Below are 27,480 nucleotides of genomic sequence, written 5' to 3' on the forward strand. Positions count from 1 at the left end.
GAGATTAAGAATGAGCACATCACTAGGGCAACTGTTCTGCAAGAGTTGCCTGGGGACACTAAGAAGTAACTTGCCCAAGGCCACATGGCTGGTATGTGCCAAAGGTGGGACTTGAATTCAAGCTTTAACACTTTTGATGAAAAGCAATAAATGGAAAGTATTTAAGAAAATATGGAAAGATCTATATGAAGTGATATAAAGCAAAATTACTTGTGACTGAATTGTGTACCTACTGAATACAAATTCTTTTTGATGTTCTTGTTTAAACTCAAATCTAAAATCCCCCTTAGGTTTAAATTATAGGTAGCTACACTGAACTCTTGGCAATGTAAAATGAGGGAGGGAGACCAGATGACCTTTGAGGTCCCCTTTGAGGTTATATATCTATGATTTTGTTACCAAATTAAGAAGTGGCTTAACGAAGCCCAGAAGATAAGGCTAAGGGGTAGATTATATGCAGAAAAAGGAAAGAAGGTTAGCTGTGAAGGTTGTTAATTTTGGTAATGAGTTTACAAAAGTGGTTAGAGAGGGAAAATGTTTTGAAATCCTGCAAAAGGGGTCTTAAAAACTGGAATTTTAAAATTTCACAAGAATACATATAACCCTATAATTCTGGGATAACTTTTCTTTTCCTTTGTTCCTTTCTTTGCTGTAAACCTGATTCTAGATAGAGCTATTCTTCCAGTTTCTGCTTGTTTTTTGTGGGGGCAGGGAGTAAGAGGGCAGAAAGGGCTGGGAAGTAAGGAAATTTAATCCACTCGAAAATAATCTTATAAGAAAAAAAAAGTACACTACACTTTACCCCCAATTACAAAACTCATACTTGTCTTTCAAAACACATGTTACTTAAGACACTGTGGTGTGATCCTCAAACATGCAGATAACAAGCACCAGGTCCTTCCCCATTTCAGTGATCTGGTGTCTGTTCTGACTCTAAGACACAGGAACACTACAACAGAGGGTGCCAACAGCACAAAACTGGCATTTCTAGGGAAGCCTGACAGAGTTTCCAATCAAACTACATTAATGAATGTTTTCTACAGCCCCTGAGCTCTGTAGTTTGCTCAACAAAGAACACACCCCAATCTGCACTTCCTCTGCAGCTCTGTTTTCCCTTAGCAAATTCTGAGAATTAGTGGCATCTTTCAAAGTACTATGAAGACAGTCAAATATCAAATAACTTTCCACCTTTTCAGATACTGGCTCATCTAAATTTAGACAAGACTTCTGCTACTTAGACAGAGCCCCAAAGAAGTTTTTGGGCACCAACATAAGGAAATAGATGCCAGCACAATAAAGCTGACACTTAGTGGAGCAGAAAAAGAACGGAGAAACATTTGTACAAAGGCCAGAAGAACTTGTTAGTGAATACAAAGATTTTTGGGGGTGAAAGTACAAAACATGTTTCGAATTTTAAACTAAGCCTTTGATCAGGTAGAAGAATTTAAATAAAGTATGTTATCCATTTTTATCAACTAGAATTTTCAACTTCCAGTAGATTAACATTTATGACAAATTTTTCTAAGATGATACATGATTCTCTTTAAACATGAAGGAATTTTGTTTTTATTTTATTCAGATAAATGGGAAGGTTAGTAGATACTCCTTCAAGGCCCAGGAATAATGGGATAAAAATAACAAAAATATCACAACTTCAAATTTAGAATCATATTTCTAAAGGTAATATGGGAACCAACGAAGAAGCATGCTAGTCAGACTCAAAATGCAAAATAAAATACATATTTTTGGACACTGTTTGATAATACATATTTATTATAAGGGTTTGGGATTTCTTTTTTTCCCCTCTATGGCAGGTGGCAGGATTGTAAAGAAAATGGGGTTAGGAATAATGTTGCCAAAACAAAAAGAAGAGGGTCATTAAAACATTTTTTTTTGTGCACAGAAGAGAAGATAAGGAATTTCAGAAGGAAACATAGACAAGCAGAGTGGCTTTGAAAGTTACATGTCAAAGTAATCATACTCTTAAAGGGAAAAGCAAATTGTATGTAATTAGGATTTATAGTTTCATGCAAAATCCTTTTTTTCCGGGCAATGTCACATGCTATTTCAGAAGATGTATGACCATGTTATACTCCTAGTTTAAGAGAGAATGGCATTTTATACAAAATACAAACCATATAAAAAATAACATTTAAAAACTATGGGAAGGTAACCAGTATCATCTTACGTATTTTCTCAAAATTTTCTGTACATAGTTGAGGAGAAGAGGCTCAGTTGCTGATGATCTTTGGGAGCTAAATTTAATATTTTCAAATTAAAATTCAATTCAACAAGCATTTATTAAGCGCCTACTATATGCTAGGCACTATGACAGGCAAGGATAAAAACACAAAATTTGAACAGTTCTTTCCTTCAAGGAGCTCACGTTTTAACAGGGAAAGGAGATAAAATATGTACAAAGATAAGTAAACAGAAAGTTGTTTGAGGGAGAAGAGTGCATCACCAACCACAGAATCAAAGGATGCTTCACAGAGGAGGTGGATAGGACTTGAGCTATTAGGAAGAAAAGGATCCTGAGAGGATGATTAATGGAAGTGAATTCCAAGCATGAAGACTCATGGAGGCGTAGGAGTTAGAATGGTAAGTTTGGAGACATTTAGTCCTATAGAGTCCAGTGGGACTGGAATACAGAGTTTGTGAAGGGACTGAAAAGATGGGTGGGGCTAGATTATAGAGGCCTTAAATATCAGGCTGAGAAATTTATATTTTGATGCCTGTGAAAGCTCTCAGAATCATGTTATCCCACATAAAGATAGAGGCAACAAAGTAGAAAATTGTCAAAACAGTCAATACCCGAAAGGGCCTCAAAAACAGAGAATAAAGTTAAGAGGTAGCCGTTGTCTTCTAGAAGAAAGGAAGGTTTCAGTATTTCCCTCAGGTTGATACCTGAGCATAAAACTGTTTAATCAAAAAGGTGAATCCCAGTCAGGAGCAGATTCTTTGAAAACTCTAATACTCATATGTTAAAACAAAACAAAACAAAACTATCACACTTGCTAGACAGAACTGATTCAAATTGGGTGTTGAAGGGAAAGGATGGGAAATATAAAAGTATTATAATATGAGAGAAAACCTGTATGCTCAGTCAAATCTGAATATATTTTAAAACAATAATATATTTTGCTATAATAAATGGCAAAGGGGATAGTTTCAGAGAAACCTAGGAAGACTGATTTAAACAGATACAGAGTGTTAATAGCATGGTAAAGACAAGCAATTTGAAAGACTTTAGAACTCTGATCAATGCAATGACCAACCATGATTCCAGAGGACTGATGATAAGCATAACACTCTGCTCTAGACAGAGATATAATGGACTCATGGTTTAGAATAAGACATTTCTATTTTGGATATGGCCAAAGTGGGAATTGTTTTGCTTGACTGTGCACATCAGTTAAAAGGGGTTTTTCTTTTATTTCTTGTTTGTCTGTTTGTTTTCTATAGGGGGGGGAGAGGGAGAGGGAGAGAGGGAGAGGGGGAGAGAGAGAGAGAGAGAGAGAGAGAGAGAGAGAGTGTGTGTGTGTGTGTGTGTGTGTGTGTGTGTGTGTGAGAAAATGAGGAGAGAAAATAAGATTTCCTTTCATTGAAAAAACTTTAATTAAAAAAATTAAGGCAATATGGTTTTAAAATTGTTCTAGCATAGGGTATATTAGAATTTCCTTTTCTGTAACCACCTCCATACATTTGAATTTCACCATGCTAGTCCTATATGTTTGTATAACTTTTTGAGTAACTCAAAAAGTTATACAAACACAATTTTACCTCATACTCTTACATAATTGATTTGTTTATTTACCATTCCAATGCATTTTCTAAGGATGCTCCAGATACTGAAGTCATTTCTGGAAAACATTGGAGAGGGCAAGCTTGTTCTGGGAAAAGAAACAAAAACAGAGATTGCATTTCAATGCTAATAACTTAAGGAAAGAAAGTCCACGGTTATTTATGGCAGTACTGTATTCAGCCAGATGCAGAGAGACAGGAAGAATGAGCAGCTGGAGCTTTGCCACAGGTCAAGCAAATGGGAGGCTGTCCCCTATATTTCACTGTTATTTTGGGCACCTTTTGGGGTTTCTAAGGAGAATAGTTACTGCATAATCTTATCTCTTTGAGACTCTTTTAACCTTAGTCCTATTGGCCCATCTATTCCACTCTGAGTATATTTGAACTGTAACCCTGGTTTTGGAGTCTGCTGCAGGTGTTTTGGAGATTAAACATCTTCTATGATCTTTTTGGAACTTCAAAACTAAACTCCTTTGGACAAGGTAAGAGATAAGTATTCAATCTAATTTAACTCACCACAAACCATAAAGGTACTAATACAGTCCATAGATATCTTGAGAAATGCCAGCAGGCATCTAAATAACTTGATTTGGCATTCTGTGCTGATAAATATCTTGGTCAAAAGGTCACCAATAAGTCTTTTTATACAGGTTTACAAAAATGTGAATTGAAAAGAGATAACAAAACTATAAAGGCAAATTATTAGGGCAAAGTACTACACATTACTGTAACCACATTACTAATTCCTTTTAGAGCACAAATGTTAAAAAAAAAAACCCAGAACACTAGTTTGTTGACTTTAAAGCAAACAAAAGTTTATACCATATAAGAATCTTTATAGTCATCTGACTTATAAAATTTTTCCACACTTAATTTTTAAATAGGAATATTCACTATAAATTTAATGATGAAATTCTTAACATTTTTCTATAAATAATTAATATACTCCAATGCTACTTCATCCAAAAAATCTGCTAGTTGATGATTCACAGATGGTTTCTAAATGATACATTATCCAACTATCCAAGAACCAGCAATCTTCTGAGATATTAAAATGAGTCAGATAACAGAATAAAAATCTATTGCATAGTACTCTTTATTTCCATAATTATTGAAAAAGTACTAAATCACTTACATTTACTATCCAATCTTGGTGCTGTAAATAAACTTATTTTATCCATGAAAAAGCCAAATCAGAAAAGTAACATTTATGACCTCTAACAGATTCTGGAAAAATATTGGCTGTGAACAGCATATCAAAAGGTACTTTCAGGTCATCTCTTCTCCAAGCCTAAAATTTAAGTGCTTTGCATTTTCAAAAAATAAAAGACAGTTTGGGAGAAAAAAAGAAAGTGCAGAGTAATGAAAATCTGTATTTGATGGACAGAAGCATCCATTTTAAAGCTTTCAAAGTTACTGGACAGGAAACTGTATTTTTAAAAACTGTTTAGTACTGCAAGAAACAGCAAAAATTTAAAATAATTTTTAGATTTAGAAACCATTACAGAATTAGTCTGCAGGTAATCTTGTCCAAGAACATCCTACTATTTTTATTTTCATGGCAACATAAGCTTGTATTGTGTTTTACAAAGGAAGATCAACGCTTAACTTATCTAGAGGTCAGACTTCCAATAACCTTAATTATCCAGGACACAGCCACAAAACAGGAAGGGAAAAAAGCATTTGAGTAGCAAATGTTATCACAAAGCCCATGCACTTTATACGAAAGGGGAAGTCATCCTCAAGCTCTCACTAGGACACTTTCTTTAAAATGATTAAAGCAGGAGGATACACACAGAGAGAACAACAGAAATGATAGCTGACAGCAATAAGAACAGACAGAACAAAAAAGGCAGACAGAAGAAATATAAAAGCATAGCAGTCTGGAGCCACTTGGTGTAGGGGCAAACAGCCATACACACCTCAATAGTTCCTAAGGACATCACTGTATTATGCAGCAGTATAACTGATGTTCATAATGATGTCTCTGAGTCATTAAAAAAAGGTTAAAATCAAGGAAATGAATATAATATATTTAAAAATTTTAATTAAAAATGGTTAATATTTTTATAGAAACTTTAAACATGTAAACCAGTTATTTGGAAGTTCACTTGTGAAAAAACTTCATATCCAACCAAGCCAAATTATTATAATATGAAACAGGAGAAATTAAAAGTAAGCATTTAGATTTTCAGGTTTTTATATATATATACACACATATACACATATATATTTAAATAAATTATTCCCTACTTCACTGGAATATACTTAAGAGCCCCAGGTTCTAAACTCTTCTTTTTCTTTGCCTAGATGAGAAACATCCTAAAAGAACTAGGAGTAAGATGTCCTGGTTCAACTAACCAAACATACTAATGATATTAAAGATTGTACAATAGTACAAGAATTAGTTTGAAAGTGAAAAAAATCAGTAAATCAGTTTTTTTTTTTGACAGATTCTTTTCAATACGTTAGTTAACATGTCATCATCCTGCCCTCCTTTCCCCAGGATTGTACAGACATCCCTGTCTCAAATTAAATCTGCCTCAGTTTGCAAACTTTTAATATTCAACTCTGTACAGTCCTCCCCCACTTTGAAAAGGGCTAACAATATCAGTAAGTCTTTAGCCACCCAATGACAAAACAAAAATCAAGACAAAACAAAAAAATTTTTAAATTCTGTTAATTTAATCAATTGGATTAGTGGATAGTGGGCCCTCCAACATCAGGAAGGCCCCGCTTTAAGTCCTGTCTCTGACACACACCAGCTGTGTGATGCAAGGCTAACATTGTTGCAACCCTCTGAGTAAAAGTAAGTTACATATCACCACCGATAGAAGCTTTCACACTAAGAGTATCCATAGGTCCGGAACAAAATTAAAACAAACAAAACGGTACAGAACAAAAACTTCCCTCCCTCAAAAAAATCTACCTTGAGCCCTAGTTAGTTTAGCCTGTAAAACCAAAATGGCTGACTGGCATTAGAAACATTCGAGAAATGGTGGCTTTAACACTGTATGACAACACAGGAAGAGACCTCCTAATTTCTTCAGGGGTCTTTGGACTTATATTATCTTAAATACATTTTGGTTTGGGGCAGTTTTGAATACGGCTTTAAAAATCACTGGGCTTTGAAACATTCACAGAATCACAGAAGCTCCAAGCTTCAACAAATCTGAGGTCATTTAATCCAATTTATTCATGAAAAGGAATTCTTTGTACATCAAGAAGTGGTCATCTAGTTTCCACTTGAAGACCTCTAGTTATCTATTCCAATTCAACCTAAGAAGTATTTATTAAGAGCTTGTGATGTGCGTGGTACTAAGTACTAGAGTTACAAAGTCAAAAAAAAGTCTTGTCCCTCAAGGAGATTATATTCGCTTGGGGAGATGGGAGATGTAAACAGATAAATATATACCAATTATCAGAGGAGGAGGGAGTTAAACACTAAAAATTAGGTTCTGCAGGATCACAAAAGGCTCTTCATAAGAGGTGGTACAGGAATGGAGTCTGCCAGAAAGCTTGAGGCTCTAAGAGGAAGCATCCAAGGCAGCCTGTTCAAAGGCTCAGAGGCAGGAGCTGGAGTGCAGAACTGAATGAAATGTAGAATACAGAAAGTGAAGTCATGTATAATAAGCATGGAAAGGTTGGCTAGAGCCAGATTATGGAAAGTCAACCTAAGACAACTGCATTTTATCCTAGAGGTATTTAAGGTTCTCAGGCAAGTAAATGAAATGATCAAACTACATCTACTACCTCAGCAAAAACAGAGCAGTCTGGAGACAGGGTAGCATGAGGGAGGGGAGAAGAATAACAAGTTCTGTTGTGGATATGTGGAGTCTGAGATACCTACAGTGCATCCAGTGGAAAAGAGCCAATAAACAATTGGTGATAGGGGCTGGAGCACAAAGTCACATGCATAGAGATGAAACCTGAACCAATGGTGTAAAACATTTCTGAGAAAGGATATAGTAACTAAACAAAAGACCGAGAGGAAGATCCGTAACTGCGGAGTGGATACCTCCCATAGTCAAGCTGTTGCCAAGGCCTGTCAATTTCACCTTTGCAACATCTCTTGAATATGCCCCTTTTTCTCTTCTGACACGGTCCCCACTCCAGTACAAGCCTCATTATTTCACACCTGGATTATTGCAACAGTTGCTGGTGGGTCAGCCTGCCTCAAGTCTCTCCTCATTCAGTCACCAAAGTGATTTCCTAAAGTACAGGTCCAACCATGTCACCCTTTCTTCGTTATTAAACTCCAGTGACTCCCTGTAGCCTCCAGAAGCAAATACAAAATGCCTGGCATTCACAGTCCTTCATATCTTAGCCACCTCCTACCTTTCCAGTCTTTTTACATTTTATTTTCTGCCACGTATTCTTTCATTCAGTGACACTGGCCTCTGGGATACTTCACGACAAGACACTCTATCTCTCAGCTCTGAGCATTTTCTCCAGCTGTCTCCTGAGCCTGGAATTCCCATTCTCCTCTGCTCTAACTACTCACCTCCCTGGCTTCCTTTAAGTCCCAAATAAAAGTTCACCTTCTACAGGAAGACTTCCACAATCCCTCTTAAGGGCCTTCCTTCTATTAATTATTTCCTGTTTATCCTGTATATAGCTTGCTTTGTCTATATTTGTGTGCTTATTGTCTCCCCCTTTAGACTGCAAGCTCCTTGAGAGCAGAGATTGTCTTCTGCCTCTTTATGCATCCCTAGCACTTAGCACAGTGTCTGGCACATAGTAGGTACTGAATAATTGATTCACTGGTCAAGCAAAGGAGACTAAGAACAGTCAGAAAGATAGGAGATCTGTGTCACAGAAACCCAGGGAGAAGATTATCCAAGAAGAAGGGATGTGTTCAACAGTATTAAAAGTACTACAGAAGTATGAGAAAATTTTTCAGCAATACATTGATCTAAGACAATTCCAAAAGACTCATTATGGAAAATGCTATCCACATCCAGAGAAAGAACTATGGAGTCTGAATGTAGATCAAAGCATATTATTTTCTTTCTCGTGGTTTTCCCCTTTTATTTTTATTCTTCTTTCACAACATGACTAATGTGGAAATATGTTTAATATGACTGTACATGTATAGCCTATACCAGACTGCCTGCTGTCCTGTGTGTGGGGGGGGATTTGGAACTCAAAATCTTAAAAAAGTGAATGTTGAAAAATAAATGCATACTTAAAAAAAGGAGTATGAAAAAAGACAATCATATTGAACAGGTAAGAAATTGTTATGGCAACTCTGTAAAGAGCAATTTTAGCTAAGTCATGATGTCAGAAACGAGACTGGACTGGGATGTGGAGGAGGAGGTGAAATGGCGGTAACTAGAGTAGGAGGCTTTTAATAGAAGGTTGGCTACAAAAGGGAAGAGCAATTTAGGGAATATCTTGAGGGGACAGAAGTTAAGGCTTTTTTTAAGGATGGGGAGATGTGGATGTGTTTGGAGGCACTAGCTGAGGAAAGCTTAAAGAAAAGAAGAAGAAGGTGAAGGAAGAAGCTGCTAGACGAGGCAGAAAAGTAAGGGATCAGGGCACAAGCAGAGTGACTGGCCTTGTGATGAAAAAGAGACTTCTTCATCAGACACTAAAGCACAGAAAATGAGAATACTCTCAAAGGAATAACATATTTGATGGGGAGAAGGAACTTATGATGAATAGCTTTTATTTTTCTCAAAAAAGTAATGAGGTAAATCTGCTGACACTGAGAGTACAGCCTGGAGAGGAATGAGACACGGTTGACGTAGGCATCCTCCTTCACAAAAGGTTCTGAAAGGAGCCGTCTAATTAGAGGAAAAAGCTGAAGGGGCAGTTCCTGGGTTACAGTGAGCTTCCTGGATGAAAGGGCTTCTGGCGCATGCAGACAAAGTCTGGAGTTCAGTCTAGAGAGGAGTGAGAGTAGTTATTGGTTGATGTATCTGGAAAGAGTGTACCTCTCAAGTTATAACAACAGAAGGAGGGTCTGTAAGGGGCAGGGAGAAGCAAGGAGTATATATGTACACCTCATGATTTTCCTGGTCCAGAGAAGGAGAATGAGAAGGGGCATATCCAGTACTTGAGATGGCAGTCCACAGAGTAGACTGGAATATACATTGTATAAGAGGAATAATGTATAATCAGATTGGAAAAATAGGTTGGAATCAGACTAACAAACCCTTTGTCCTACTAGTCACAGAAAACTATTGAGACTTCTTGATCAGAGGAGTAGCATGGTCAGACCTGTGATTTAGGAATATAAGATTTGTTCTCCCATCTTCCTTTACTTCTTCCACCTTGAAGGCCAAGTCAACATAAGTTTCCTTGGTCTTCTTTCTCATGGCAGCCACAACTGATTTCTCCTTCCTTACATGTTTAATACGATTCTGCTATAGATGAAAGGAAGAGGAAGCACAACTGACTTGAAGTCAGAGGGCATAGGTTTGAATAATGGCTCCGTTTCTTACTTCCAGTATGACCTGGGATAAATCACTTCTTTGAATCTTAGTTTCCTCTGTGTAAAATTAAGAGGCAAGACTGGAGCATCTCTAAAATCTCTTCCCACTCTAAATTCTTTTTGATTTCATGTGAGCTATTCCTGAGCATGCAGGATTCATGTGATTAAAGAATCACAGCTGTAGAACTGAAAGGGTCTTCAGAAGCCATCTAGTTCAACCTCACAATTTACATATAAGCAAACAGGCCCAGAGAAGTTGTGACTTGCCAAATATTACGTAAGATTGTAAGGATTGGAGATAGTCACGTCAATAAGCATTTATTAAGTGATTTTTATGTGCCAGGCATTGTACTAAGCACAAGGGATGCAAACTGCACCCCCCCACAACCATTCCTGTCTTCAAGGAGCTTACAATCTAGTGGAGGTACAAACAAGATATATACAGGATAAACTGGGGATAGCTTTAAAGATTAAGACAGACTGGGAAAGGCTTGTAGAGAAGGTAGAATTTAGGCTGAGATTTGAAAGCCAGGAGGGAAAGAGCTAGTTCTAGGTATGGGAGGAAAACCAATGAAGCTACAGAGTTGGGAGATGGAGTTCTAATGTGAAGGAAACAGGGAGGCCAGAATCACTGGATTGCAAAGTACATGGGAGAGTGTAAGGTTTAAGAAAACTGAAAGGGTAGGAAGTAGACAGGATATGAAGGGCTTTGAACACCAGAGAATTTTATATCTGATCCCAGAGGTAACATGGAACCACTGGAGTTTGTTTAATAGAGGAATGAAATGGTAAGACATACTTTAGGAAGATCCCTCTGACAGCTGAATAGAGAATGGAATGGAGTGGGGAAAGACTTGAGGTGAGAAGACTAAACAGAAGGCTACTCAACAGGCTAGGACTAAGGTGATAAGTACCTGCACCAGGTTAGTGGGAGTGTCAGAGAGAAGGGGACATATTCCTGAGATGTTACAAAGGTAAAATTGACAAGTCTTGGCCACAGATGTATGTAAGGGATGAGACAGTGAGGAGCTGAGTATAATACCTACCTTGTAAGCCTGGAGAACTAGGAAAATGGTGTTATCCTCTACGTTAACAGACAAGTTAGGAAGAGGGGAGGGTTTAAGTGGAAATACAATGAGTTCACTTTTAGACATGCTGAGTTTAAGATGTCAATGGGACATCTAGTTTAAAATGTCTAATAGGTAACTGGAGATGTGAGACTGGAGGTTGTTGGAAAAGAGTTTAGGGCTGGAAAGGCGGATCTGAATATGTTAGCATTGAGATGATAATGAATTCATGGGTGCTGATGAGAACATCAAGTGAAACAGTATAAAAGGGGGAAGAGAAAACAGCCATAGATAGAGCCCTTTGGGACAGCCATGGTTATTAGGTATGACTTGGGCAGAGATCCAGTAAAGGAGAATGAGGAAGAATAGTCAGGTAGGTAGAAGGAGAAGCAGGGGAGAGTATTGTAATGAAAAGCTAGAGAGAAAAGAGTATCAAGTAAAAGAGGGTAAATGACACTGTCAAAGGCAGCAGAGAGCTCAAGAAGGATGAGGATTGAAAAAGAAAAGTTCATTAGATTTGGTAATTAAGGAATCATCAGAAACTTTGGAGAGAGCTATTTTTGTTGAATGATGAGGTTGGAAGGCACATTTTAAAGACGTAAGAAGAGAATGAGATAAAAGGAAGCAGAAGCACCTATTACATACAGTCTTCTCAAGGAATTGTTTAGTCACAAAGGGAGGAAAACTGTTAGATGACAGGAGATGGATAGGTAAAGTGAGAGTTTTTTGAGGATGAGGGAGACATAGGTATGTTTGCAGGAATCCAGAAGAAAAGGAAAGAGAGTGAGAGAGTTGGGATGATAGAGGGGGCAAACTGCTAGAGTACATGGGATGAAATGAGATCACACATACATGTAGAAGAGTTTGCCCTCACAGTAAAAAAGACCATCTTATTATGTGAGATAAGGGTAAAGAAAGACATAGTGGCAGAAGGCATCTGGGTGACAGCAGAGGAAGGGAGAAGAGGGAGATCTTGGAGAATGGTCTCAATATTTTCAGTAATATAAGGCAAAATTCTCAGTTGAGAGGGTTAGGGAAGAGGGATGAATTAATTGGAGGTTTGAGGAAGAACGAGAAGGTCTGGAAAAGCCACTGTGAAGAGTTGGGTAGTGACTTAATTTGGGAGGTATAAGGTTTAAGGAAGGCATTTAAATCCTAGAATTTGACTTTTTAAAATTATTGCAAAAATGAGGTCACAAATGTGTAGAAGACATCTGGTAGCAGTGAGGGCCCAACTGAGGTCATATAAATTTTCAGTGGACCAAGTCAGCTTCACTTTGTGATTTTCTCCAGCTTTGTTCAGCAGGATGTAGGTAGGAGTGAAAGGCAGTAGGTGGTGAGAGTGATCTAAAATTAAGGCTCAGCAAGGCAAGATTGGCCAAATGAAAAGGGTGCCAGAGAAGCAGGATAAGAGGATGGTATAGAGTTGAACTGGTTCACTTATGGCTCAAGATGAGGAAGAGAAGACAGTATAGCTAGAACAGATGTGAAAGAACTGGGAAAAAGTTGAGAGGTCAAGAGATTGGACGTCATGTTGTAAACTAAGAACAGGGGTTGGGGTTGCAAGGTAGAGGGAGAAGTAATGACAACAGATTGTGATGAGATCAGGGAATTTCAGAATTCATGAATATGGAAGTAATGCATCTGAAAGTGATAGCAAGATCAAGAGTATGACTTTATGTGTGGCTAAGTGGGATAGAAGAGTAAGTAGTTCATGTGAAATGACTAAGTTGAGGATACTTCAGTGTGTGTGTGTGTGTGTGTGTGTGTGTGTGTGTCCCCTAACATGAGGGAAGTGAGGGCATTTTTACACATAATGAAAACGATGTTAAGATTTGAACCCAAATCCTATGATTTTTGATCTGCTGCTCTTTCCACTGTTTCACTGCCATTTTAACTTCCTTGAGAATTCATTAATTAGCTTTCTTTGATCTTGCCAGTTTGTTTTTATTAGGTATAACATAACTTCTTTTCACAAAAAAACATAATGAATAGGGATCATTAGGAATACGGACCACAGGACAGTGACGAGCTGTGTAATTTCTTTTAGCTTAGTCTTCCCATCTGTCAAACAAACATATTACATACAATCTACTCCAGAGGGTTAATTTAACACTTGGAAAAAAAGAGTCAATGTCAATCAAAATTGCTTGGAAGTAAGTACCCCATTTTCACTCACATATTAGCATACATTCAAATATCTTCTTTAATATTATTTATATACATACATATAGACAACATGTGCAAGGATACATGTATTTACATGCATGCTTTCATTAACTACAATCATTTTAAAAACACTTTTTATCAAGGTGTTATTAAGTAAAAGAACACATGAGGGAACTGATTTTTTGAAGGAAAATACACAATGACATCCTGATCTACATGTTATCCATCAAATTAGCAGCCACTTTGTCTTCTACTGTTTTACCTAGAAACATCTTTTTAAGAGTCATGCAACATCCTAGTAATTAAAAACAACAAACAACAGACTATACCACATTTGGTGACCTCATTTCTGCAATAATTTTTTTTGGTTTAATAAATTTATTTATTTTTAGTTTTCAACATTTACTTTCACAAGATTTTGAGTTCCAAATTTTCACCCCATCTTGCCCCTCCCCCACCCCAAGATGGCGTGCATTCTGAATACCCCTTCCCCTAGTCTGCCTTCCCTTCTATTTCTTCCCCCCTTCTCTTATCCCCTTCCCCTTCTATTTTCCTGTAGGGCAGGATAGATTTCTGTAACCCATTTCCTGTATTTCTTATTTCCCAGTTGCATGTGAAAACATTTTTTTTAAACATATGTTTTTAAAACTTTGGGTTCCAAATTTTCTCCCTTCCTCCCTCCCTACCCACCCTCATTGAAAAGGCAAGCAACTCAACATAGGCTATACATGCGCAGTTATGCAAAACACTTCTAAAGTACACATGCTATGAAAAACTAACTCTACTTCCCTTAATCCTATCCTGTCCTCCCCAATTTATTCTATTCTTTCTTTTGACCCTGTCCCTCCTCAGAAGTATTTGCTTCTGATTACCCCCTTTCCCAATCTACCCTCCTCTCTATCATCCCCCTACTCTCTTGTCCCCTTCCCCTCCTATTTTCCTGTAGGGTACGACAAATTTCCACACCCAATTGAGTGTGTATGTTATTCCCTCCATAAGCAAAATCCTATGAGAATAAGATTCACTCATTCCCTCTTACCTTCCCCCATTTCCCCTCCACTGTAAGAGCCTTTTCTTTTCTGGGTTTTTTTTTTGTGTGTGAGATAATTTACCCTGTTCTACCTCTCCCTTTCTCATTCTCCTAGTATAATCCTCTCTCACCCCTTAATTTTATTCTACAGATACGACCCCTTCATCTTCAATTCACCCTGTACCCTCTATCTATCTATCTATCTACATACATATAATTTTTTCCCTCCAACTACTCTAATACTGACAAAGGTCTCATGAGTTACAAATATCATCTTTCCATGCAGGAATATAAACAGTTCAACCTTAATAAGTCTCTTATGATTTCTCTTTCCTGTTTACCTCTTCATGTTCCACCTGAGTCTTGTATTGGAAAGTCAAAATTTCTATTCAGCTCTGGTCTTTTCATCAAGAATGCTTGAAAGTCCTCTATTTTCACTGAATGACCATTTTTTCCCCTGAAGAATTATACTCAGTTTTGCCGGGTAGGTGATTCTTGGTTGTAATCCTATCTCCTTTACCCTCCAGAATATTTTTTCCATGCCCTGCGGTCCCTTGACGTACAAGCAGCTAAATCTTGTGTGTTATCCTGATTGTGTTTCCACAATACTTGAATTGTTTCTTTCTGGCTGCTTGTAATATTTTCTCTTTGACCTGGGAACTCTGGAATTTGGCTACAATATTCCTAGGAGATCTCTTTCCTTTGGGGATCTCTTTCAGGAGGAGATCGGTGGATTCGTTCAATTTCTATTTTGCCCTCTGGTTCTAAAATATCAGGGCAGTTTTCCTTGATTATTTCTTGAAAGATGATGTCTAGGCTCTTTTTTTGATCATGGCTTTCAGATAGTCCAATAATTTTTAAATTCTCTCTCCTGCATCTATTTTCCAGGTCAGTTGTTTTTCCAACGAGATATTTCACATTGTTTTCTAATTTTTCATTCTTTTGGATTTGTTTTATAGTGTCTTGATTTCTCATAAAGTCACTAGCTTCCAATTGCTCTATTCTAATTTTTAAGGAAGTATTTTCTTCAGTAATCTTTTGGACTTCCTTTTCCATTTGCTTTTTAGGGCATTCTTCTCTTCATTGGCTTTTTGGACCTCTTTTGCCATTTGGGTTAGGCTATTTTTTAAGGTGTTATTTTCTTCAGTATTTTTTTGGGTCTCCTTTAGCAAGCTGTTGACTTGCTTTTCATGATTTTCTTGCATCACTCTCATTTCTCTTCCCAGTTTTTCCTCTACTTCTCTTACTTGCTTCTCAAAATCCCTTTTGAGCTCTTCCAAGGCCTAGGACTGATTCATATTTTTCTTGGAGGCTTTAGATGTAGGAGCTTTGACTTTGTTTTCTTCTTCTGGTTGTAGGTTTTGATCTTCTTTGTCACCAAAGTAAGATAATATAGTCTGACTCTTTTTTGCGCTACTTACTCATGATCCCAAACCAACTTGAGTTTTAAACTCTTTGTTAAGGTAAGAGTCTGTTTCCAATGTGGAGAATGTACTGTCTCAAGCTTTGGGGGTTTGTATAGCTGTTTTCAGAGATACTTCTAGGGACCTGAAAATTTTCAGTTCTTCCAAGGTGCGACGATAAGGGGCAAGGTGTTTCCTCTCCACTGCCACGACAAGCTCCACCATGCCAGCGCTCCTCCTCGCCCCAGGACCGCCCCTCAGAACTGTGACCCAGATCCAAGCACGGGCAAAGCAAGAGATTCCTGCCTCAGCACTGGCAAAGAGATCCTTGCAATCCCCCTCTGATCAGCCACTGGATTCCCCCTCAGTCCGTGGGCCAGAAGCTCTGGAGGCAGCCGCTGACCTGGGGGTGGCTGAGACCTATTTCTTCTCTCACCGCAGTCACAGACTTTTCCCACTGCCCTTCTAAGTTGTCTTTGGTGTTTGTGGGTTGAGAAGTCTAGAAACTGCCACAGCTGCCTGTGATTCAGTCCCCTGAGGCCTGCTCCAGGTTCGCTGCGGTCTGTGCGCCCACGCCAAACTGCGCTCCTCTCCCCGCCTGGCGTGATATACCTTTCCAATCATCAGCCATCCAGGTTGTCTTGGGCTGGAAATTTGTTTTACTCTGTTTTTTTTTGTGGGCTCTGCTGCTTTAGAATTTGTTTAGAGCCATTTTTATAGGTATTTGTAGGGGTTTGAGGGAGAGCTCAAGCAAGTCACTGCTTTCCCTCTGCCATCTTGGCTCTGCCCCACTGCAATAATTTTTAAAAGTCAAATTCTAGGATTTAAATGCCTTCCTTAAAAGAAAAACCTCTCCCACTAAAATTCCTAAATGATGTGAAAATGTTAAAAAAAATAATTCTGTAAAAACAGCATAATCTTAGAATTATCTTTTAGGGTCAAAAAAAAAGTTTCACCATAAAATAATAATAGCTTATAATAATAGCTTTTGTTCCACTCACAAAATATCTGTATCTGGCTATAGGTTTCTATTTTTTTTTTCATTCATGGCCCTGGACTTTCTGTGACCTCTAAACATTTATACTCCTAGGAAGGTAAAGAGCAAAGAACATCCTCTCTAGCATCTAGTTAAGCATCTCAGAGGGCCTCCTTACTCCCTCTTCTAAAAGAAGGACACTCTCCCCACCTTTCCCCAATACTGTTCATTCATTTGTGAATTAGTACATCCATTCCATACTCATAAGCATTTATGATATACAACATACTGTGTTCAACATTGAGGGAATTTGTGTATTAAAGAGAAAATAGGCAAGCGTCCTTTAAAAAAAAAACATCACCTATTTCAAAATGCTAATGAGGGTTTAAAAGAGTTAAGATATGCATGAATGGAATACCTATACTAACAAAATCTTGGATCTCTGAAGTATTTAAGTATAACACTGCTTGAAATACTGTCTTGCTTATATTAGTTATTACTTTTATTTACTAACATGAAGATCTTCCTTTTGTTCGGTCCTATGATTTCAGTGTTTTATGGAACTCCCCAGAGAGAAAACTCTATCAATTCAGATTAGCAATTGCTTCACAGTTTATAGTTATAGAGAGTCACCTGAATCATTCAGAGAGTAAATGAAAAAAATTACTTGCCAGGGTCACAGAGACAGGAGATGTTAGTCTCCAGACATGAAGCCAGGGCTTCCTGGATCTGAGGCTGCTAGTTCTCTATGTAACACTACTTCTCAGTATTAAAATATACGAGTCAAGAAATAAAATGAGATCTGAATAAAACTTGTGTTTCAGATAACATTATCCAGATTTTAAAGTATAATAAGAAATTATTTAATTAAAAGATCATTTCTTTCTTTTAGAAATGAAACAGTTGCTCTGCCTGAGCTTACTCTCTGCTTAGGGCATAGAATATGCATAACCCTCCCCCTCCACCAGGCATGTAAAATAAATTCTAGGTTATCTCAAAAAGGTAACAACACTTTGAGCTGGGAAGATCAGGGAAGGCTTCATAGAGGAGGTAACACTTCTATTAAGACTTGAAGAAAGAGAAGAATTTTGAAAGGCTAAGAAAAGGTTCATTCTAGCCATGAAGGATGGTTTTTACAAAGAAGAAGATGGAACTTCAAATTCAGACAGCTAGTAGTCTAGTTTGGCTAGAATACAGGATACATAAAGGGGAGTAATAAGAAAATAGGCAAAAAAAGCCACACTGGGGAAGATCTCAAATGCTAGCATTGTGAAGAATGCAAGTAGTTTGTATTTTTATTCATGAAACAATGAAGAGTCATTGAAGGTTTCTGACCACAGGAGTGATAAAGTCACTCTTAAGATTATTTTGGCAGCTGTTTCAGAGGACAGATTGAAGAAGGGAGAGACTGGAGACAAAAGAGAACAAAAGTTAGTTACAATACACCAGATGAGAAGTGGGGAAGGTGGGTAGAGAGAAGAATAGCACCCTATTCTCAATCTCTTCTAAAATGCATTAAGAAATTGTCTTTCTATTTTTATTATGCCTTATGACTTGTTTTTTAAATGCAGTTAGTGTCAACACTTTTTCTAGAACTATGTCATGGAACTTTGCACTCATGTTTCACAGTGTAATTTTGATGGGGACATTTTTTACTTTAGCAGGGCAGAAACAGGAATAAGAGTTTCATTAAACCTGGCATTCATGTGATTAAAAATTAATTTGTAATTAATATTGGCAAATGATTGGATATAGGAGGGAGGTGGGGTAAAAAAAGTCAAAGATGACTCTGATTTGACAATCCTTGGTGACTAAAACTGTAACTCCTCAACAGATATAGAGAATTCTCAAGTAAAGGTGAGTCTAGAGGAAAAGAACATGGTGAACAGGAAAGAATTCTGGATTTAGAGTGAGAAGACCTGGATCTGAATCCTTTCTCTCTCATTCGTAACCTGGGTCATCATCATGGAAAAGTCGCTTAATGTTTCTGGGCCTCAGTTATTCCAGCTGGAAAAAAGAGGGGGTGACCTAGATGATCTATAGGATCACTTCTATGAGTATTACAAATTGTCTATTGAACATTTAACACCAGCTATCTCATAGGCATTTAAAATTCAACATGTCTAAAACACAAGTCATTTTTCCCTTTATCTTACTCAGGCTCAGACCTACCACAGCATTTGCTAGTCATCTCCATACCTCATCTTCTGTCCTCAAACTTCTACCTCTGACCTGGAGCTCAGTTCCCACCCTAAGCCTTTGGATTGCGAGCAGTCAGTGTATCTTGTCAGGATACTACTTTCTCCCCACTATCTATCTACTCCATATTTTCTTTCCAAACTCTCAATTTCAAGCTCAACACATTTTCCAATTCTAAACCAACACTACCATAACTGAAAAGGATGTGTCAATCCATCGCCCTATGACTCTATTTCCTCTGAAGTTCCTGTCCAAAACACTTGATGCTGATCATTACTTGCCAGTGTGTTGTCTTCCCCTAATAAGGTAATCTTACCTTGAAGGTAAGCTCTACCTTGCTTGCTTGCATTTGTATGGACAACACTTCGCACAGTGCTCTACACATAGTAAGCACTTAATAAATATTCATTTATTCACTTTTGCTGCCAAACCCCTAATTTCTCCCTAATTTCACTATTTCTGTTAAGGTACTACCAACCTCCCAGTCAACCAATGTTAGAAACCTGGGTGTCCTCCTTGGCTCCTCACTCTCACTCACTCCACTTATCTAATCATTTGCCAAATCTTGTCATTTTTACCTATAAATCTCTTTTATTTGTTACCTTCTTTCTACTTACATACCACCATACTTGTTTATGCTTTCATCACCACTTGCCTGTACTGCAAAAAATAAAGTTTTCCAATTGTTCTTCCTGACTCAAGTGTCTCTTCTTTCTAATTTATCCTCCCCAGTTACCAAAACTCTGACCATGTCACTAATCTACTAAATAAGCTCCAATAGCTGGTTTCACTTACCTCTAAAATCAAATATAGATTCGCTAGTTTGTTCTTTAAAGCCCTTTTATACCCTGATCCTGGAAACTACCTTTCCAGCATTATTATACATTACTCCTCTTCACATATTCTATAATACAATCAAACTGGTCTGCCTACAGTCTCTCAAAAACAATACTCCTCTTCTGTCTTTGTGCCTTCTGTATTGGCTATCTATCCTCATATGCCAAAAAGTATCCTCTTCTCATTTCTACTTCTTAAATCTCTAGTTTCCTTTAAGACTTTGTTCACTGCCTTCTTCTTGGTTTCCTTTATAATCCTATGTATTTTATTTTATGCATTTAAAAACATTACTCTGAGAAGGAGGTCTATAAACTTCATAAGACTGCCAATGAAGTACAAAACCCAAAAAAGTTAAGAATCTCTGTACCATATGAACTGTTTCCTGAACCTACTAACTGCTAGTTCCTTCCCCCACCAAAAATTATCTTGTATTTAACTCTGTATATACTTTCTGCATAACTATATACATCAGGTTATCTTCCCAATAGAAATATATGTTACTTTGTCTTTTTTTCCCCTAGCACCCAGCAGTGTCTGGCACATAACAGACACTTAATAAAAGCTAACAAGTATGGAATAACTGAGTGCTATTCTGGACATAGAGCATTTGAGCTACAGTTTGGATGGTCTAGCCAGTATGAGTGTGCCCATCAATTATAAAAATTTTAAAATTGCACTAAGACTTCTGGGACACTGGGTATGCACGCATGCGTACACACACACACACACACACACACTCTTCTGTGTAAAGATAATTAAACCCATAGGAGGATGAGATCATCAAAGGAGACTGCGGAGAAGAAAAGGCAGCTCAGGATACGGACTTAGCTTTTCTCTTTCTATGAGGTTGAAATCTGAGTCTTATAGACACACCTTTCCCAGTGTTACCGAATGCTTACAAAACAACACGTCTGCTAGAACAGCACAACAGGTACCTCCATGGGAAGAATGTTATAAATGGAATAGAAAGCCAACTGATCTTCAAAGGAGGGAACACTATTAGAGTTCATTTTAGATTCTCTTTCTTGTCTTCCAGCAGTTGGCCAGATTACTTTATAATGAGGCTTTCCTAGGGAGGTATGGACATAACATATTAATGATGCTATTGTCAAGTAATGTTAAACAAGGCAAAGTAATGCATGTATCATCTTAATTCTTTATGGTTAGACAACTTATATTCACCAAAAAACATTGTTTCAGTATTACTTTCCTGTAAAAAAAAAAGGCAAAAGGATATTTTAATAATAATATCCAAAGCATATGAAGGACTACCACAAGTTTAGGAAAGAATACTAGATCTTAAGTCAGAAGACCTGAATTTACTTTAGACAAGTCATTTAACCTCTCTTTGACTCAGTTTCCTCATCTGAAAAACAAGGAAATTGGACTAGAAGACATCTAATATCTCTCTCCAGCTTAAAATTCTATCATATTCACCCTTATGGAAAGCACAAATGGAAATGGATTTCAGCAGGATCCCCTCAACAATCAGTATTTAAAAGAGGACTGATAAACATCAAACTAGTTTAGTTCATAATAGGTGAATCAGACAGAGCTCTGGCCCTGGGGTCAAAAGACCTGAGTTTCAATCTGGCCCCAGACACTTACTAGTGTGTCTCTGGGCAAGTCACTTAACTTATGTTTCTCTGTTTCCTCAACTGTAAAATGGGGATGATAATAATAACACCTACTTCACAGGATTGTAGTGAGGTTCAAATGAGACAATATTTGTAAAGCACTTAACACAGTTTCTGGCACATTTTTCTTGTTCATTCCTGTCTGACTTTTTGTGATCCCATTTGGGGTTTTCTTGGCAAAAATACTAAAGTGGGTTTGCCATTTTCTTCTCCAGTGTGTCCTCATTTTACAGACAAGGAACTAAGGCAAACAGGGGTTAAATAACTCACTCAGGGTCATACAACTAGTAAGTATCTGAGGCTGAATTTGAACCCTGATCTTCCTGACTCCAGGGCCAGAACTTTATCCACTGCACACCTAACTGTCCCACAACTTGCCTAGAAAGTTTTAGTCTTACATAATTTTAAAGGCCTGCAGAGCAAAGTCTGAATTTAACTCTAATATGCTGAATGCCTCATATAATTAATGCTCAGTAAATGCCCCAAACTGGACCAGTCTTTTCAACCAGGAAGTCGAAAATATCTACTAAAAATTAACTGCTACAAGAAACTTCTGGCCATCAATTAGATAAATGATGAGGATTTAAAAGAAACACAAGAGCTTCCTATAATAATAGCTAAATGATAGTATTAAGTAGTCACTTGTAAAATCTAAGTAAACTTTCCAGAATCATGAGTTCATAATCTTTATTAACCCCAATCTTGCTGAAATTACTGTAGGGTACACTTCCCAAAACTATACTTGAAACAAATACACAAAGGGAAATATGCTATAAAATTAAATTGCTCAATCCCACAATTTGTTAAACATTCTTATTTAGAAGTCATTTGAAAACTTTCAGATTCCAGTGCTAGAAATGGACCACTCCTTTCTCTATTCAGGGTTTCTCCTTACTGGGACATAAAGAACCAAACTAAATACAAGTCACTCTATACCTAAAAAGCCAAGAGTTGCAACAGAAATACGGAACCATCCATTCTGCCTGGGAAGTATGAAAGGTGGGTAGCATAGTTTACTTAAATGTTTCTCTCATTTACACTAGTTCTTTTTTTGTTAACTACTGACCCAGAATTACTAATAAGCGGCCATTCCAAAGGTAGGGACAATTATATTCTTTGTGTTTGTATCCCCAACAACTAGCACAGCAAGTAACAAACAGTAGGCACTTAATAAATGTTTGCTAAATTGAATTTAAGGACTTCTTCAAAGTCCTTCCCACTGAAAACTAAGGTTCCTCCTTTCACCTTAAAAAGTTTCAAATACTAGCTGGTCATTTTTTTGTTATGCTTCAACTATCTCTATTGTGTCATCAAAAAGTCTGGCCTTGGAATCACAAAGACTTGGGGTTCAAATACTAAGGCTGACAAGCAACTAGCTGTGAGTATGAACAAGTCATCTAACCATCCAGGGCCCTCGACAACTCTCTGAAGACAGTAAGTTACAGATATTTGCTTCGGTAAAGTGAGTTTTCCACATAAGAGCTCCATGTAACTGATGAAAGCCCAGGTCTGTACCAAAATATCTACAAATCTAAATCCACATATAAAAATATGGAAACAAAGTAAGTATCTAATATTTGGAATAACATGAAAAATTCAGAGAAACATGGAAAAACTTCTATGAAGCTGATATAGAGCAAAGAAAAATGAGGTAAAATAAAAAACATAAAGTCAACATGGAGAAGAAAAAGTACTGCAGTTTAATACCATGTTTGTACTGTACTATCAAAGTTTATCAATGTCTTTATTGTCTTTAAAATGGATAAACTAGTTGTTTTGTAAAACTAGCTGCTTTTTGGTTTGGGGAGTATTCATTGGTAAGTATCTGTCATGTTAAAACATATCAATTAAAATATTAATTGGCTAAATATGAACTGGGGAGCTCTAGTTACTTCTGAATAAAATAGAGCTAGAGGATTAGGAACAGATGACATGAGACTTAAAGAAATTTGTGCAAATCAAGATCAGCCAAGTGTCATTCTAGTTATGTGTGCATGCCTGCATGTGTACATTATATATGTTTAAAACTTAAAGCTTAAAGACTTTGGTTTGGGGTTCGTTTTGTAAGCATATCCTATGTCATTTGGGATACACATTGCCATTTGAAGCCCTTGAAGAGTGTTTGCTATAAAAATAACTAAGAGCTTAGTTGTATTAAATTTTTTCATATATCATTTAGAAAATAGAAATCAGATTTCTAGAATCATGAATTCAAATTTTCTTTATTAATCATATTCGGTGCTGTAATTTACCAAAGATTTCATAAGTGGAGACTCCCTCTAACAATACAGATTACAACCCCTCTATACCTCATACCTAGTTTTTATGAATTGTGGGTGCTGAAAAATTTAATCACCTATTAACTCCAGTGATAAGTCTTGTAAAAAAAAAAAGTTGGGTTATTAGACTTCTGACAAGAAGTATAGAGTCCATTGTTTGGTTTACATCTTGTCATTCCAGCTTGACAGAACATATCAGACTTCACAACCACTTGGAGGCATTAGAGTAATTTAGTCCCAAATTCCTAGTAATGGAAAATAGAAAAGGAAATCAAAGGGAGAGTATATTTTGATAATTTGAAGCACATAATATCTAGTCTTTCTGGTAGTTCAATTTTATAATTCGGCTTTTATGACTGGGACTAATAATGATTTGTCTACTTAGCACAAAATAGCATACTATCTAAGAGTATTTTTCTTGATTTGGATTGTTGAATAAAAAATAGGATATATGAATTTCATACCGAATTTCTGTTTTGTTTTTCTGGGCAATTGGGGTTAAGTGACTTGCTCAGGGTCACACAGCTAGTAAGTGTCAGGTGTTTGGTCTGAGGCCGCATTTGAACTCAGGTCCTCCTGACTTCAGGGCTGGTGCTCTATCCACTGCGCCACCCACACTGAATTTTTGAAATCTAGTATTTGTCCCATTATTCTAATATTAAATTAATCTTAGGAATGGAGCAATGTAACAAATTTTTTTACTGCTGGTATTTAATTCATTACTATTACTGCATTAAAAGCAAAAGCTTAAAATTTCAGGGTCATACTCCCAGTTAAAAGTCATACCATTGACAAGTGTTTATGAGTGCCTGCTGATAAAGCACATTTTTTTTCCTTTTTAGAATATTTCCCTTTTGGCTTGCAACATAATATTTGGGTTTTTGAATTACTTTACCCTATGGCCTCTTAAAAGAGATCAACACCATCGGGGACAGTTTGAAAATCAGACCTTTAAGTGAACAGGTCAGCAGTTCTCAAAGTGAGATGTCTAGGGTTACCAGAGAACATTTCAGGGGGTACTCCATGTCAAATCTATTTTCAGAATAACACTGAGATGTTATTTGCCTATTAAGAAACCCCTCCCTTTTACAACTGCATCTTTATGTGAAGCTGGATTTTCTTTATGTACTTCAACCAAAACAATGTATCACAATAGATTGAATGCTGAAATGGATATGAGAATTTCAGCTGCTTTCTATTTAGACATGAAAAAGATTTGCAAAAATATGTAAAACAAATCTATTTTTCTCATTAAATTATTTTTGTTTTGGAAAATGTTATTTTCATTAAAATTATGTTATTTATGTTAGCATATGGGCTTATCATTGTTATTTTTAAAGAAATTCATAAATATCTAAAAAAATTTATCAGTTTTAACTTCTAATACAGTAAATATCTATGAAAGTAATCCACACATACAAAAGTTCTTTGGGATCCTCAATAATTTTTAAAGGGTCAGACTGGATAATATAACAGAAAAGAAAAATGAGAAATGCTGGAGGGGAGATAGAAAAATGAGGATACTAATGCACTGCTGGTGAGTTGTGAATTGGTCCAACCATTCTGGAGAATAATTTGGAACTATGTCCAGAGGGCTATAAAACCGTTCATACCTGTTGATCAAGCAACACCACTACTAGCTCTATATCCCAAAGAGGTCAAAGAAAAAGGAAAAGGACCTAGATGCACAAAAATATTTATAGCAGCTCTTTCTGTGGTGGCAAAGAATTGGAAATTTAGGGATGCCCAAGAATTGGGGAATGGCTGAACAAATTATGGTATATGATTGTGATGGAATACCATTGTGCTGTAAGAAATGACAAGGGACTCAGACCAAACACTTGACACTTACTAGCTGTGTGACCCTGGGCAAGTCACTTAACCCCAACTGCCTTTAAAAAAAAAAAAAAAGAAATGACAAGGGAGATGGTTTCAGAAAGTCCTGGGAAGACTTATATGAGCTGAAGCAAAGTAAAGTGAGCAAAACAAAGAGAAAGAACATTGTACACATTAACAGCAGTACTGCAATGATGATCAACTGTGAAAGACTTAGCTTCTCTGATCAATACAATGTTCCAAAATAATTCTGAAGGACTCATGATGCAAAATGCTTTATTTTTCTTGCCTTTTTTTTTGGTAACATGGCTAACATTCTGCACAATTCCACATGTATAATTGATCTCATATTGCTTACCTTCTCTCAATGGGTGGGGGAGGGACTAAAGGGAGGAAAAGAACTTGGAACTTTTTTAAATGAATGTTTAAAATAAATGAATAATAAGACCAATAAGCTTGAGAATAGGCATTAGGATGACTGCCCTTTGCTTAGCACCTGCTGGACAGAGGAGTCACAATTAGGCTAAGTGCTTGGGGCAGAATTCATTCAAATGACATTACAAAGACTATTATTATGAAGTGGAAATAAAAGAAATAATAAAGTGGATACTGAGAAGGTTATTTTAACCTAAATTAAAGCATAATGAGAGGATGGTGAAGTGGCTAGAGAGTTGGCTTTGGAGTAAGGAGGAGCTCTACAACTGGATAGTCTTAGAGAGAGTCACTTGGGATACTGAGCAAAGCAGGCAGACTGCATTGAGAACCTCTGTTAATAGTTTCAAAAATACAAAGAAGATGAATAAGAGATGAAGGGCAAAATTGTTTCCCCTACTGGGAAAGGGAGCTCAAAAGCATAATCTTTGTCTTTGAAAAATAGATCATTATTGCTATAAAAACAATTATATTGGTATCACAATTAGGTAATGAGAGAATACATTATTATAGAGAACATAAACAAAAATAGGCAGAGGTTGTTCCCATTTAAAAACAATGGTGGGAGAGTGGAAATCAGAGAAACTAAGGTTGGATCCTCGATCTACTACTTACAACCTATGTGACCTTGAAAAGGCACTTCTCCTTTGCAGATCTTATTTTCTTCAACTATAAAAAAGAAACAGGAGACCATACTATTTTTTTTTTTTTGGAGAGGCAACTGGGGTTAAGTGACCTGCCCAGAGTCACACAGCTAGTAAGTGTTATGTATCTGAGGCCAAATTTGAACTCAGGTCCTCCTGACTCCAGGGCCAGTGCTCTATCCACTGTGCCACCTAGTTGCCTATAGACTACTTTAAAGTCCTATGATCAAGGACTAGGTATTTGGCTGGGGCCCTAGAAGAATGTCTGATGCTGAACAAGAGTGTCTGTGCAGCTTATTGATTTCTATACTTTGTGTAAATCTGGAGCCAGGCTTTTGATAGCATTAGACCACCTGGAAAAGTACAGGAGACAAGCATATAAATACCCATGAAAAGGTCCTTGGGGATGAAGGACAAAGCCATAGACATAACAGATGCGACAGACTCAAGAGAACGCAGAGCTGGGCTGGTTACTAGAACCCTCTACATAAGAGATACCATTATTTCTTGCCTCTTTGGAGGCAGAGAGTTTTTTAGGCCTACAAGCCTTCTCCAAACCACATCCCCTATTTTAGAGGAAGCAGAATCTGATCTGTTTGTGATCTATGCAGTCATTCAGTTCAGCCTGATTTAAGTTCCTTTTCAAACACTGAACTGTTTTCTGCCTACCACCAGAAGGCTAGAGTTTCTAGGGAAAGAGTTGAGTTTCTGGTTCCTTCCTGACAGTA

General features: G+C 37.2%; 1 protein-coding gene across 4 annotated transcripts in view; it reads right to left on the reverse strand.

The window, feature by feature from the left end:
• Positions 1-27,480, reverse strand: part of LOC114053921 (oxysterol-binding protein-related protein 1) — a 305,142-nt gene that overhangs the window by 37,477 nt on the left and 240,185 nt on the right. For all 4 annotated transcript variants that reach the window (XM_027877060.1, XM_027877061.1, XM_027877062.1 and 1 more), the window contains one exon: positions 3,818-3,893. In XM_027877060.1, coding sequence (XP_027732861.1) covers positions 3,818-3,893 — 76 coding nt within the window. The remainder of the gene's footprint in view (positions 1-3,817; positions 3,894-27,480) is intronic.

This window comes from Vombatus ursinus, unplaced genomic scaffold (genome assembly GCF_900497805.2).
Source record: "Vombatus ursinus unplaced genomic scaffold, bare-nosed wombat genome assembly UNPS02014812.1, whole genome shotgun sequence".
Classification (NCBI taxonomy): Eukaryota; Metazoa; Chordata; class Mammalia; order Diprotodontia; family Vombatidae; genus Vombatus; species Vombatus ursinus.